This window comes from Panthera leo, chromosome F2 (assembly GCF_018350215.1).
Source record: "Panthera leo isolate Ple1 chromosome F2, P.leo_Ple1_pat1.1, whole genome shotgun sequence".
In the NCBI taxonomy this organism is placed as follows: Eukaryota; Metazoa; Chordata; class Mammalia; order Carnivora; family Felidae; genus Panthera; species Panthera leo.
Window position 1 is genome coordinate 38416830 of NC_056695.1, and position 16221 is coordinate 38433050.

Here is a 16221-nt window from a genome sequence, read left to right on the forward strand (position 1 = left end):
AAAATAGACACATAGATCAATTGAACAGAACCCAGAGTCCAGTAATAAACTCATAATTATATGGTCAACTAATCTACAACAAAAGAGGCAAGAATATGCCATGAGAAAAAGACAAATGGTATTGGGAAAAGTGGATAGTTACATGCAAAAGATTGCAACTGAGTCACATTCTTATACCATTTACAAAAATAAACTGAAAATGGATTAAAGACTTAAATGTGAGACCTGAAACCATAAAAATCTAGAAGAGAGCACAGGCAGTAATTTCTCTGACATTGGCTGTAGCAGCATTTTTCTTGATATTTCTCCTAAGGCAAGGGAAACAAAAGCAAAAATAAACTCTTGGGACTACATCAAAATCCAAAGCTTCTGCACAGCAAAGGAATCAATCAACAAAACAAAAAGACAATGTACTGAATGAGAGGAGATATATGCAGACAATATATCTGATAAGGGGTTAATATCCAAAAAATGTAAAGAACTTCTATAACTCAACACTGAAACAACAAATAATCCAATTAAAAATGGGCAGAAGACATGAATAAACATTTTCCCAAAGAAGATACACAGAAGGCCAAGAGACACATGAAATGATGTGCTCGACATCACTCATCATCAGGGAAATGCAAATCATAACCACAATGAGATACCACCTCACACCTGTCAGAATGTCTAAAATCAAAAACACCTGAAGCAACATCTGTTGGTGAGGAAGTGGAGAAAAAGGAAAACTGTGCACTGTTGGTGGGAATGCAAACTGGTGCAGCCACTCTGGAAAACAGTATGGAGGTTCCTCAAAAAATTAAAAATAGAATTACCCTATGATCCAGTAATTCTACTAGTGGATATTTACCCAAAGAATACAAAAACACTAAAACAAAAAGATATATGCACCCTACATTTATTGCAGTATTATTTACAATAGCCAAATTATGGATCCATTGATAGATGATAAAAAGATGTGAAATACACACACACACACACACACACACACGTATCTACACACACAGTCGAATATTACTCAGCCTTAAAAAGGAATGAAATCTTGTCATTTGCAACAACATGGATGGATCTAGAGGGCATAATGCTAAGTGAAGTAGGTCAGTCAGAGAAATACTGCATGATTTCACTCATGTGGAATTTAATTTAAAAAATTAACAAAGAAAAATGAGACAAAAAAACCCAAACTCGTAAATATAGAGAACAATCTGGTGGTTGCCAGAGGGGCGGTAGGTGGAGATGGGTGAAATACGGGAAGAAGATTAAGAGTACATTTATTGTGGTGAGCTCTGAGTTATGGATAGAATTGTTGAATTACTATATTGTACACCTGAAAGTAATAGAACACTGTATGTTATACTGGAATTTAAAATAAATAGGAAGGAAGGAAGGAGAGGGAGAGGAGAAGGGAGGAGCGGAGAGGAGAGGAAAGGAATCAACATATGACTAGATCCACACAATTCAAACCCGTGTTGTTTAAAAGGGTCAATTGGGGGCGCCTGGGTGGCTCAGTCGGTTGAGCGTCGGACTTCAGCTCAGGTCACAATCTCGTGGTCCCTGAGTTCGAGCCCCGCGTCGGGCTCTGGGCTGATGGCTCAGAGCCTGGAGCCTGCTTCCGATTCTGTGTCTCCCTCTCTCTCTGCCCCTCCCCAATTCATGTTCTGTCTCTCTCTGTCTCAAAAATAAATAAACGTTAATAAAAAAAAAATTAAAAGGGTCAATTGTACTTAGTAGAAAAAATGATTTTTACTTATAATATATTAATAATTTGGGTATTTTTAAAAGTATCTCTAAGATTTTTTTCTTAGAAATGTGCCAAATTTATTATACATTTCATATTTGTACTTATTCCTTTTTACTGGATATTTGGGTAACGTTACTGATTTAAACTACTTTAAAAAATATTTTTTAAGAGTTTTAATTTTTTTAGTAACCTCTACAACAAGTGTGGGGCTTGAACTCATAACCCCTGAGATCAAGAGTCACATGCTCCACCAACTGAGCCATTCAGTTTGTATTTTTTTAAATTAATTAATTAATTTATTTTGGGGAGTGGGGGAGGGACAGAGCAGAAGGGAGAGGGAATCCCAAGTAGACTTGGCACTGTCTCCACAAATCATGAGATCATGACCTGAGACGAAATCGAGTCAGATGCTTAACCAAACTGAGCCACCTAGGTGCCCCTGAGGTGCCCTGATTTAAGTACTTTATCTGTCAAAGAATTGTAGCGCTTTGATTTAGGCTATGCCTTGGTTAGGATTTTATTTTTAAGCTTATTTATTTATTTTGAGAGAGAGAGAGAGAGAGGGAGAGGAGAGAGAGTCCCAAGCAGGTTCCGTGCTATCAGTGCAGAGCCCAATGCCGGGCTCAATCTCACGACCTGTGAGATCATGACCTGAGCCGAAATCAAGAGTCGGAGACCCAACTAATTGAGCTACCCAGGCACCTCTATTTTTTTTTTTTTTTTTTAATTTTTAGAGACAGAGAGTGCACAAGTTGGGAGAGAGACCTTTATTTTTATTTATTTATTTATTTATTTATTTATTTATTTATTTATTTATTTATTTATTTATTTTTAATAGAGAGACCTTTATTTTTAAGAGATGTCCTAAAAAATACTGTTGGTCATGCCGATAGTATCTTACTTTATATATACTAGCAGTTCCAAGTAATAACTTTATATTTCAGTGGTATATGTTATTCTTCCAAAGTAACGTATTGGCAGCAAGTAGGAGAATAATATAATTAATGGGTAATATAAGAGTTATCAAGAGACATATCAAGTGCAACAAACATGTTTGGTTCCAGAAATCATAAGTGGAAAAAGTGAACTGTATGAATTGTGACCTTTTTATAGGTCCCATGTATTCCAACAAATTTTTCTACCATCTGCTGTTTTGGGGAGTGAATCCTCATTTATTAGTTTTCTGCTTTATAGTGAGACCTAGCCTTTGAGTTCTGGTAGCTAAAAACTTAACCTCTAAAATCATTATTTCACTCTGAATCACACACTATGCTGGGTGTAAGTAGTTAAAGAAAAGGTGATAATAGACATCTAATTTAGAAGTCCTGGTAATATTAGTGTGAAAGAGTAATTCTTTCAGAAAGGATAATCTTTTTATGTCACCATTCAGGAAAAAGAGCTAAAATGAGTAGGAGGTTATTCTGCTGAAGTTAGGGAGACTGTGCATAAAGGCAGCTTTCTCAGTTTCTCAGATGCTTGTTAGGTGGAATGGACAGAGTAATAAGGAACAGGGAGACAGCAACTTATAGGATTTTGTTGTTATTTTTTAAGATTTTAATTGGGCACATGAGTGAAGATTATGTATGTACATATGTATGTATGTATTTCCAAAGATTCCTGTTAGAGCCTGTTGTGGACCATTTTAACACCAGTGGGAAATCTTTCACTTTGGCCAGAAAAAAACAGTTCCATAAATTATTAAAATTCATGCAATGTTTGTGGAACATTTATACAGGGCTTCCATGCTACCAGCACAAGAGGCTCAGTTAGCAGAGTAAATCAAATATTTGTTTTATTTGCTTGTTCAGTGAAGATTTGATTTTATGTATTATATAGTATTTTACTGTAAAATGACGACGTTGTTGATGGGCATGGCAAAAGCCAGCTTATATTTTCTAGCCACCCTTTTGTTATTTAATATTATAATTACTACCAAAAGTTAAGTTTCTGGACATGGCTGTGTGGATAGGTTTAATACAGATTGAATTCAGACATTTGAGTAATAGAAATCAGTGCTCTTTGCTAATATGACTATTCAGGTACTCACTGAAGTAGGTAACTTAGACCAGTGCGTCTTAAAGTTGAACAGGCATACTGATTACCTGGAGAAACTTGTTAAATTGCAGATTCTGATCCAGTAGGTCTGGAATGTAGCTGGAAGTCTGAATTTCTAATAGGTTTCCAGATGATGCAGATTCTGGTCCTTGAGTCACAGTTTAAGTTCTAAGGATTTAGACATTAGTAAATATGACAGACTCAGTTATTGAGTCCAGTATGAATATTTGCACAGTCCTTGCTGCTTGTAATGAGAGGTATAAAATTTGAACCTAAACTTTAATAATGTAATTTTTTTAATCTTGGATTTATCTTTAAAAAAATTATTATTGTTTTTATTTTGAGAGAGAGAAAGAGAGCAGGTGTGAGTTGGGGAGGAGCAGAGAGAGAGGGAGAGAGAATTCCAAGCAGGCTCCATGCTGTCAGTGCATAGCCTGACACAGGGCTCTGTCTTACGAACTGTAAGATCACGACCTGAACCAAAACCAAGAGTTGGATGCTTAACTGACTGAGCCACAGGCACCCCAATTATGTAAATTTTTAGTAATTTGGATTCCTCTATGTAAGAGACACAGAAATATTAAGATGGAAGTAACTTCCTTTTCTTATTTATTTATTTATTTATTTATTTATTTATTTATTTATTTATTTTTATTCCTGAGAGAGAGAGAGAGAGACAGAGACAGAGAGAGAGAGAGAGAGACAGGGCATGAGTGAGGGAGGGGCAGAGTGAAAGAGAGACACAGAATCTGAAGCAGGCTCCAGGCTCTGAGCTGTCAGCCCAGAGCCTGATGCAGGGCTTGAACCCACAAGCCATGAGATCATGACCTGAGCCAAAGTCGGACGTTTAACCGACTGAGCCACCTAGGCACCCCTCTTTTCTTATATTATTGAAAACTAATTTATAATGCCCATCATTGGCAATAAAATTCATTATATAGATTATGGAAAACTAATTTAACAGAAATTGTGAAGAATAAGCCAAAAATATAAATTAATATAATTAATATAATTTTTTTTTAATCTAGGAAATAACATCAAGATTTATAATGAATGAGCTCTCAGAAAAGAATCCTTTTGTAATGCAAGCTATAACATGGCACCCACTGGTCAAGAACATAATGTCTCAGAGAAGAAAATGTGCAATATGTGGAAAGTACTTTTTAACAATATGGCTGGAATGTGTTGAATTTGTTCCTCCATCAAAGGTAAATAGTGCTTTTTGTGTGAGTGGAGCATAATATCTCCTCTTTTTCTTTGTCCTTCTCTAAGTGAGCCAATACTAACTAGATTTTTATCTAAGAATTGACTTGTATGATAGTATAATGGTCTTTATTGAGCTTTGTTGAGATATGATTGACACATAACATTATGTAAGTTTAAGGCATAAAGCATGTGGATTTGCTACATTTATAAATTGCAAAGTGGTGTTGGGAAACAACAGATGGTGGGGAAAACTGGACAGCGACATATAGAAGAAAGAAACTGGACCACTTTCTTACAGCATACACAACAATGAGTTCAAAATGGATGAAGGACCTACATGTGAGATAGGAAATCATCAAAATCCTGGAGGAGAACATAGGCAGCACCCTCTTTGATCTTGGCCATAGCAGTTTCTTACTAGGCACATCTCCCTGAGGCAAGGGAAACAAAAGCAAAAATAAACTATTGGGACTTCATCAAGATAAAAAGCTTCTGTGAAGGAAACAATCAGAAGAACTAAAGGCAACCTTTGGAATGGGAGAAGATATTTGCAAATGACCTATCAGATAAAGGGCTAGTATCCAAAATCTATAAAGAACTTACCAAACTCAATACCCAAAAAAACTATATAATCCAGTTAAGAAATGGGCAGAAGACATGAACAGACATTTCTTCAAAGAAGACATAAAAATGGCTAACAGATACATGAAAAGATGCTCAACATCAGTCATCATCAGGGACATGTAAATAAAACCACAATGAGATACCATCTCACACCTGTCAGAATGGCTAAAAGTAACAACTCAGGCAACAACAGATGTTGGCAAGGATGCAGAGTAAAGGGGATCCCTCTTAACACCATTGGTGGGAATGCAAACTGGTGCAGCCACTCTGGAAAACAGTATGGAGATTCCTTAAAAAAGTTAAAAATAGAACGACCCTATATCCCAGCAATTACACTGCTAGGTATTTATCCAGAGGATACAAGAATACTGAGTTGAAGGACACATGTACCCCAATGTTTATAGCAGCACTATCAACAATAGCCAATTGTTTGGAAAGAGCCCAAATCCCCATTGACTGATGAATGGATAAAGAAGGTGTGGTATATATACATGATGGAATATTACTCAGCCATCAAAAAGAATGAAATCTTGAACCATTTGCAATGGTTATGCTAAGCAAAATAAGTCAGAGAAAGATACACCATATGATTTCACTCTTATGTGGAATTTAAGAAACAAAACAGATGAACATAGAGGAAGGAAGTGAAAAATAAGATAAAAACAGAGAGGGAGGCAAACCATAAGAGACTATAGAGAACAAACTGAAGGTTGCTGGAGGGGTGGTGGGTGGGAGGATGGACTAGATGGGTGATGGGCGTTAAGGAGGGCAACTGTTGTGATAAGCACACCGGGTGTTATATGTAAGTGATCAATCACTAAATTCTTCTCCTGAAACCAATACTATACTATATGTCAACTAACTTGAATTTAAATAAAATCTTGGAAGGAGAAAAAAAAAAACCTGGGAGTGTCAGAAACTTGTGAGAAGAAAGAAATTGAAAAGGAAAATTGCTTTGCATTGTAACAACCACTGATCCTAACTTTATTAAAATAATTGAAAAAATTAAAAAAGTAACATTTAGTAAGTATGTGATAGTGAAAAAGTATGTAGCATGGAATTAGAATAAGTGTATAGTAGGAATTTATAAATTATGCCAAAATATTAAAGATATTTAAAAATTGGATACAGAAAATTTAGATTGGGGAGGGGTGCTGGGTGGCTTAGTTGGTTAAGCATCTGGCTTTGGCTTAGGTCATGATCTCATGGTTTGTGAGTTCAAGCCCCTCATTGGGATCTCTGCTGTCAGCAAGGAGCCTGCTTTAGATCCTCTGTCCCCCTCTGTCTCTGCCCCTCTCTCATACTCTCTCTCGCTCTCAAAAACAAAAACAAAACCAAAAACAAAAAACAAAAAAATAAAATTTAGATTGGAATATACATTACCAGGTACTTAGCAACTGAAACATGGTATTTTCATGGGTTTGTTTAGTTCCCTGTTTCTGGAGTGAAAACGTGCACAAAATACATGGGGATGATAATCAGATTAACCATGTTGGCAAACAGTTGCTTTCATATATTTTTAGGATTTTGTGCTGCTTTTCCCAGTTAAGCAGAAAGAGATTATACAAAAACTAGTTTGCCTAGAAGCCTCCTTTTGTATTAAAAAATTTTAATATCTTAATTATCTTTTAAGGAGCTAAACTTAGAGAATGCTGACCTTTAGAGTAAATACTTCATCATGACGGGAGAGCCCATTTGATAATGCCAACGTCTGGTTGCTCTATTGTGCCTTACAGAATGTTCTGTCTCTGATGGAATTTGCCATCTGAAGGCACAGTTGAAGGAGGGTGACACGTGATGACAAATGGGTCTTTATTCTTGACATAAAACAACTAGAAACAACCAAATATCAAATTGTAATTGCTTTTATTTAGGTGAATGTGAAATGATGTGGTACTTACCTTATGAAGTAGTGAGGTGAGGAAAATAGTTGAAGAGTTTGCTCGATATCGAATATTATTAACCTTTACCATAATTCATCCAGATGCTTTTGTCTTTTTTCAAATGTTATAGCTGTTGCCATCTGAGTTCAGTGAGTCCTTAGTAGTGATAGAATTATCAATAATTTCAGTGTAATTGATATTTAAGTATTAACTGCTAATGATATAAATCTTTGAAATTAATCCTTTTTAGTTACTACCAACTTGGGCCATAGTGACTTAGAAGTAACCTAAATGGTGTTATAAAATCCATTCCAAACACTTGAGAGTGATCCTGAGCCCAAGATATGCATTTGATAGTTTTCATTTTGTATAGTTACATTAGTTGAACTTAACATTTCCCCAGATACCTTTAAAGTTGAAGAGTTTAGGGAGGGAACAGTTTGGAACATGAACTCTCAACCCTGTGTAGAATGATGTAATGTAATTAAAACTACCCTCAAAAGAGATTAGATTGAGTAAGTTTCACTACAAATGAATGAAAATGCTGATCTACTTTATGAAAATAAATGAAAATTTGCAACCTTAATTCCTTTTTTATGACAAGCTGCCAGTAATGAAACATAATATAAGATTACATTTAATAATTTTATTCATTACTTATAGAGAAAAATCTTACTTTGCAGTAAAAAGTTATTACTGTTTAGATACCACTGACATTCATTTATGAAACTGATCATTTCAACCAGCCAACTGTGAAAATGAATGTAGGTTTTAAAACATTTATGCAGTGGTTAGTCAATTTAATGTACATTAGGCACTAAGAGGATCAGAAGGCATCACATTTCTAATTCTAAACAGTCGTGAAAGTAATATGTATTTATTGTTCAGAAAAATTGAAGTGGTGTGAATGATCCTTATTATTTTATTCAGAAAATAACAAAACAATTATAGTATAAATTAACTCACACACTGTATCTTGATTACTTCTAGGGGAACTCATTGAATTCTCTTTTTCTTTAGAAAACTCTCGTTGTTGTTGTTGTTGTTCTTCTTCTCCTTCTCCTTCTCCTTCTCCTTCTCCTTCTCCTTCTCCTTCTCCTTCTCCTTCTCCTTCTCCTTCTCCTTCTTCTGAGAGAGGGTGGGGGGCAGGGAGAGGGAGAGAGAATCTTTAAGCAGGCTCCACACCCAGCTTGGAGAAGTGGGGCTTGAATCCTGAGATTGAATCCTGACCTCCCTTTTGTTCTTAAACTGCTGGGTAGAGTTACAGTTGTCTTCAATCTCTATGATTATTTTTTTCTTCTAAAGAATCTCAAATTGCATTCAACTTCAGTACATTTTTCTGAAGCTGTGTGTCACCAAAATGTTTGAACCTCCCACGTGAAATTCAAAGGACATTGGTTACGCAGAGGTGGTGCTTGAGAGCAGGGTCGCTCTGGAGAGGAGAGAATGCTGCTTAGCTGGATGGGTGGCTGCAACATGAGCAGGATTTTCTTTCTGGTTTCTGCCTTACTGTAGTTCAAAGTGCCCTGTGGGTGGAACAGCCATATAATCTATTAATTAAGCCAAGATGCTTTTGAGAGTAGAAGTGAACATTATCCATGAACTGGAAAACCAGCAGGAAATCGGGACTGTCCTGGGCAAATTCAAATGTATGGCTATACTTTTTAAATGGTGCCATTAACTTTAGAGTAGTGTTCATTGCTGGCTTTTATCACTGTTGATGTGGAGGAGTTGTCATTCTGAATGTTCATCTTAAATTTTCAAATTGTTTTTGGTGGCTCCGTACATATTTGAGGTCCTGCTTTAAAAGGGAAACTCTGGGTGCTAAGTACAGTGCCAATAGGTGGGGGGGGGGGGGGGGGCTGGTTGGTCCCAAAAGGCTTAAAATCTAAGAGTTTAAACTCTAGAGATGCAGAAGACACTGGCAATAAAAACTAAAATGAGTGGTAAGAGATTTAGTGCTTCAAAGTGGAAGGTGAGATAATTGTAGGTTGTCTGGCCTGGGAAATGCCAGAAAGATTCTGGGACTTCACAAGACCTTGATACAGGTGGAATTCAGATACATGGAGAAGGAAGCACAGGGGATATTTTAGGAGAAGAGAATGATATGGAGGAGAATGAATCTTGTTCATAGGGCAGTGAATCAATTAAATTGGTTCATAGATGGAAATGGGAAGAGGAGTCATTATTTAAAAAATGAGGTCAAATTCTATGAAGCTGTCAAAGGATAGAATAAGGAGTTTGAATTTGATCCCATTTGGGAAATGGAGTCCTACTGAATATGTGGGGACAAACCAAGGATATAAAGAAAGATGTATTTTAGAAGGAATCATTTGGCAGTATTGTACAGGATTAATTGGAAGTTGAAGAGGAGGGAAGCTGAAGAAAAGAGATCTATTAGTGGTTGTCTAGCGTGGGTGTAAGACGTAGTAGTAGAAATGCAAGGAAAGGAACCTCCATGGGGAAGGAAGCATGACAGGACTTGAGTGGTTGGATAAGGGAAGCCACAGAAGGGTGTAAAAGAGAAAACCAGAAAACTCCAGAGGAAGCTTTCTGTGAGAGCAAGACCCCAGTTTTTATCTCCGATATACTGTTACAAGTGATGTGTGATAATTCAAGTGAATATGTTTAGCCAGGTGGAGACAGGTTAGAACAACGAAGCAGCGCACTTCTGCGCATTATCTGAAAATGTGTGCGCTTTTCAACAACTGTTCATTCTTTCAGAGAGTTCTGCACATTGTTATTAAACCATAATCAGAGCCCTCCTTTGGTAAAAGAAGCTGGGAGGCACGCTATGACTTAACGCGGATCGAGAGTTCGGTGAACTTAGATTCTAGTCTGGTCTCTAGCTTGAACTCTGAGGCTTAAGGTAAACCACATTCCTTCTCACTATATCTGGACTAATTTCCTTATCTGGACCACGAAGAGATGGGACCAAAGTCTCTTCTAGCTCCAGAGTGACCGAGGGGCTGTCACAGTCATGCTTTTCATGGTCCTGCTAATTTGTTTTTTTTTTTTAATTTTTTTTTTTTTTTAACGTTTATTTATTTTTGAGACAGAGAGAGACAGAGCATGAATGGGGGAGGGTCAGAGAGAGGGAGACACAGAATCTGAAACAGGCTCCGGGCTCTGAGCTGTCAGCACAGGGGCCCGATGCGGGGCTCGAACTCACGGACCGCGAGATCGTGACCTGAGCCGAAGTCGGCGCTCAACCGACTGAGCCACCCAGGCGCCCCCTTTTTTTTTTTTTTTTAATTTTTTTTTTAATGTTTATTTATTTTTGAGACAGAGAGAGACAGAGCATGAATGGGGGAGGGTCAGAGTGGTCCTGCTAATTTGGAACATGATACCAGTATTAGTTTCCTATTGTTTCTGTAACAAATTGCCATAAACTTGGTGTCTTAAAAAAATTCATTATCTTGCAGTTTAAGTAGGTCAGAAGTCCAACATGAGTCTCGCTGAGCTAAAATCAAGGTGTCAGCAGGGCTACATTCCTTTCCGGAGGCTCTAGGGGAGGATCCATTTTCTGGTTCTTTCCAGCTTTTAGAGGCCACTGACGTTCGTTGGCTCATGGCTCCTTCCTCCGTCCTCACAGCAACATTAGCAGATCTGGTCCTTCTCATGTCACATCACTTGGATCTTCTCTTCTGCCTCCTTGTTCCATTTTTAACAATCCTTGTGATGAAAACAAAGCAAAACAAAACAATCCTTTTGATGAAATTGGGTCCACTCAGATAATACAGAATAATTATGGGTCTCTCAAGGTCCTTATCTTAACAACACCTGTAAGGTCCCTTCTGCTATGTAAGGTAACATACATATTCACAGCTTCCAGGGATTAAGACATGAACATCTTTGTGAAGTGTTGGGGGGATATTATTCTGCCTTCTATGATACTTTTCCCAAGAAACAGGAAACTATCTTACTCTTTTTTCGTATTCTGTATGCTTCATGTAATACTGAAACCTTATTCAAAGCTTTAGTTTATACTGTGTGCTATACATATATATTTTGTGATAATTTTTTATTTCTCAGTTTAAAAGATGACAGTGACTATCACCGATAAGGCATGTGTTGAATGATTTTTTAAAAAAATCTCAATTCCACCATTCAATAAATATAAAACTTAGTGAATATATGTTTTTAAATTTAAAGTACAGAGCTACTTTTTCCTAAAATAGGGAGAAGATGTAATCATATATTCATTTGCTTTATGAAAGAATGCATTTCACTATAAAGAGTGAAAAATTAGCCTGTAGTATAGCTTTTTTTACATTTTAAAGCTTTTGCTACAAAGATATTTCAGAATAAAAGTATGTCTAATCATAGACCAATTCCTTTTCCTTTCCTAACCTCAACTTGACATAAAGGGGCTTTCAAGTGTTTCAATTTCTATCTGTAAACAGCGACCAAAGCAGTAGTTATCTTACAGAGTCCTGAAGTTATGTTAATTGATGTTTGTGAAGAGAGGTCCTCTGTAAGAGGGTGTGTGATTATTCCTTCGTGACATGCTCATGTCAAATGGACAGGTGTCATACTGGCAGAAAGCACTATCATGATCCCACAAGTGGACATAAAAATTTAAATGGTTATCAACAGGCTAGGTATTCGAGACTTTCTTTTTTTATGAAAACATTACTGAGTCCAGTGACTCTAGGTGGAAAAGTATATGGCCAAGGAATTATGTTGAGTTCATTTTTCTCAGTAAAATTTCCAGGAAACAGTTTATAGCCCTGAGAAATATTTTATCAGAAATAGTAATAATTAAGTTACAGAATAATTACAAAGTTTCACATTCAGTACAAAACTGATAATGGCCCTTGGTAAAATAAACTTCTAAAAAGTTAAATAAAACATTTTATTCTAACTAAACAGTAATACCCCCAAGTAGGGGAAAGAGGGATACAGACACTTCGTATTGGCACAAGGGAAATGGCTAAAACCACAGTGGAAATAGAAAATACCATCCATCGTTTCTGTTGTAAACTTTGTATCTCATGGAGAAACTGGACAAAGCAAATCAGATTAACTGTATGGCTCCATTTGTTTCCTTGGTAGATGTTTGACTTTCTATAACCTCCTCTTGGCTCATGGCTCTACTCTTTGTTCTAACTTCTTAAACAGCAGCTAAGTGAAGTGTGTTAGCATGGCTTATTTTGATAGCCCTTAGTTCTAGATGATAGGTACTTCAGTAGTAAGCCAAGGTTGCTGGTGGCATGAGAGGCTTGTCTACCATATGCAAAGGGAAAAAACACATTTAGCTTTTGAGTGCAGTTTCAACACTTTGTCATTATAATCTAATCGACCAGTAGGATCTCTTGTCTATTTAAAATACTGTACATAATGTGTATATCATTAGAAAACTGATTATGAATTCTTCTTCCCCTAGACTAATGTAGTCACATTGTTGATATCCCATGATTCAACATTTTATGGTCTATTTATTGTTTATACTGTGTTGTTTCCCCAATACAATATGCACATTCCTGAAGTTTTGCTCCCACAGCTCACTCTTTCTGAATGTCCTTCATGTCCTTTCTAGGCAGTCACATCCTAGTCATCCTTTAAAACTCAGCTCACTATTTTCTTATACTGTGAAATCTTGCTTAATGTGCAGCCTATGGTGGTGTCTCCCTTCTTGGAAATATCCTAGAACCTATCATAGTATCGAGTCTTTTGTTTCTAGGTTTTTTGTGTGTTTATGTCTTAGCTTTCCAACTAGATGTTGAAAAGATTCTTTGAGGCAGAGATTATTTGTTCTATCTCTGTATCCTTGGCATGTTGCTTAATGTGGTTCAAGTTTTAGGTTGCTTATAATTTTTCAGAACTCTTGGTTGCAAACTAGTGAAACCCAACTTACTAATAGCAAGTGATAAAGAAGGCTTAGGAATGGGTCTGGCTGAATATTTAGTCATGCTGGATCAGGTAACCCAAAGTTATCATGAGGAATCTCTCCTTCTATGTGTATTGTGTCTGCTTTCCTTGGTCTCCATTTTGCACTTATTGTAAGCTAAACTATGCCTTCTGGCAGTAGAGGGAGAGCTTCCCTCAGTAGATCCAGCAAAGCCCTGGGGCCGATGTTCATTGGCTTCATTGGACTGTCCTGGGTTATGTGTCCAGCTTGAATTATGTGGCTAAGTCTTCAGCCAAGGAGTGGGATCAGTTGTCTTCTCTGTTTCATAACATACGCACTGAAATCAGTGAAAAGGTGGTTCCCAAAAGGAAAAGATGGGCTTTTGTGACAGCAGAATGGGGAATAGATGCTGGCCAGACAAAAACAAGATGCTTATTGGAGATTTCAGTAAATGTTGGCTGATTGATCAACTAAACCTCCTTCTAGGAATAGAGTCAGATTTGTAGAGATTCTATACCATTTTCTACCTTCATCCAAAATATTTTATCATTAGAATAGTGCCCTGTATCCTCTGAGCACTTCATAGTCATGGTTGGAGGTGGATGTGAAGGTGATATGATGTATGACTTGGACTCCCCACCGATTTGCCACCAAAGCTGAAAGGCTCTTACTCTCTCAAGGATGGATTAATAAATGTGCTTAGGTGTTTGAACCTTTAAATGGGCCCTCAGTTCTTTTGTGGAAGAGTGAACAAAACAGTAATGAAATCTCTCACTGGGGCTTGTGATGATGACAGCCCAGTGGGCTCATGATAAAAGTAGCATTGTTGACCAATTAAACTACTAGTTATGTGACTCTGTTTTGGATTCTCTTACTAATAGCTATGTTGACTTCAGAAGTTGTTTATAAAGAATGTAAATGGCAAGCTTTTGAAGTTGCCATTATTTCCAGTATTCGTGCTCAAGACATGTATACTAAGCTGGCTAAGAGTTCTGACTGCCTATTTTGTGCATGGAGAATGAAAATCAGAGATTTGAAGTACAAAAACTTAAATCACGCAGTGGGCAACTTGATGAAATCCAGCCAATGAAAATCAACATTATGGATAGTGAGCAAAGAATACTAATTTCCATGGGAAATGGGTGATGGACAGACCAAACGAGGACATTCATTGGGGAGTTCAGTAAATGTCTGCTGACTGATCAATTTAACATCCTGTAGGACAGATGTCAGGTTTGTGTGGATTCTGTATTTTTACCTTCATTACAGACACTTTATTGCTAGATAGTATAATAATATATTTGGATAAGAGCATAGACAATCCTTTACCATTTAAATTTTGTTTAGTGTTGAATATGCCTTTCTTAGCTAGTTAATTTGTTTATTCGTGCATGAGAAAGGAGCACATCAAGCATAAATAGAACACTGTGCCCTTTAGAAATTAATGCTGTGAAATCTCTGGGAAAGCTAATATTTATTTTATTCAAAAATATTGGAATATTGCTTTAATGTTATTTTTAATCTTTACCTTTTAGAAATGGAAGATAAGCAGAAATCTACAGCTGGTACCTCTTCAAATATTAATTTGTTCTTACACATGTTTTAATCAACGCGGCCCTAACCTCTTTGGAATTGCTCAAGTGTAGAGCCGGTGAGAAGCTCATTTAGAGACTCACATGACTTGCCCCATCAGTTCTGCACACAAAGTCAGATTATGCCCTACTATGGTACCGTGCTGTCTCTCCTCTCTTTGCCAATACATTAAGCAAAGGAAGAAAAATAATTTACTTATAAAGATCCCAACTTAAACACTATAGTCTACCGTTAGCTTGTTTAGACTCTAGGTGTTTCTTCTTTGACTTAAAAACAAAATAAAGAAGGGAAAAATAAAGGTCTGTGTGGCAAGTGTCATTCTTCCCTGTCATTTTATGACCACCACCCTCCTTTTCTAGATAAGTGTTGAGAGATTGTGATGGGGACAAGGATTTATTTTATGCATGTTTTGCAATTGAAAGAGAATTACTTTTTAATGTTAGACAGTTGTATCCCATTTGTATGATTTCAGCTGAGCTCTTATTTTTTAAGAGGCACTAACGTCTTATTGACTAAAATAAAACCATTCCACTTAAAACGGAGTAGAAGGCTGGAAACTCAGGCTTGGTTACTCCTAACATCCCTTTGTTTCCACTTTTAAAGTTTTATTCTATCTTTATTTTTGTTTTTCACAAGAAACCTACAGAAGCCAGGGCAGTAGCACTGAAATGAGAATTTGACTCATTTTCTCTGAAGGACAACAGAAAAGTAGAAAAAGAAATTACGAAAATGTACAGCATAACATAGGCTAGTAGTCTCTTAAAAAAAGTTTTTTTTAATGTTTATTTATTTTTGAGAAAGAGAGACAGAGCACAAGCCAGGGAGGGGCAGAGGAGGAGGGAGACACAGAATCAGAAGCAGGCTCCAGGCTCTGAGCTGTCAGCACAGAGCCCGACACAGAGCTGGAACTCATGAACCGCAAGATCATGACCTGAGCCGAAGTCGGACTCTTAACCAACTGAGCCACCCAGGTGCCCCGGACCAGTGGTCTTTGGATGTGTGGTTCTGTCCAGCAGCAGCCATATCACTTGAGAACTTTGTTAGAGTACAAATTATCTACCCCAGACCTACTAAATCAGAAACTGGGGGAGTATGACCCAGTAATCTGTGTTTTAACAGATCCCCCACGTGCTTTCAAGGCAAGCTGTCATTTGAGAACCATAGGTACTGACGAAGAGAAATTTGCTGTAGGTTCAGAAAAGCAAGAAACTTAATCATAATTTGATATTGACATTCCACTAGAAATACATTTCTTCATGTAA

General features: G+C 37.0%; 1 protein-coding gene across 3 annotated transcripts in view; it reads left to right on the plus strand.

Annotated features, from left to right (window-relative positions):
* Positions 1-15179, plus strand: part of LRRC69 (leucine rich repeat containing 69) — an 84367-nt gene extending 69188 nt beyond the window's left edge. For all 3 annotated transcript variants that reach the window (XM_042923527.1, XM_042923528.1, XM_042923529.1), the window contains 2 exons: positions 4828-5007; positions 14902-15179. In XM_042923527.1, the coding sequence (XP_042779461.1) occupies positions 4828-5007; positions 14902-15012 (291 nt within the window). In that variant the 3' untranslated portion in view covers positions 15013-15179. The remainder of the gene's footprint in view (positions 1-4827; positions 5008-14901) is intronic.
* The last annotated feature ends 1042 nt before the right edge of the window (positions 15180-16221 follow it).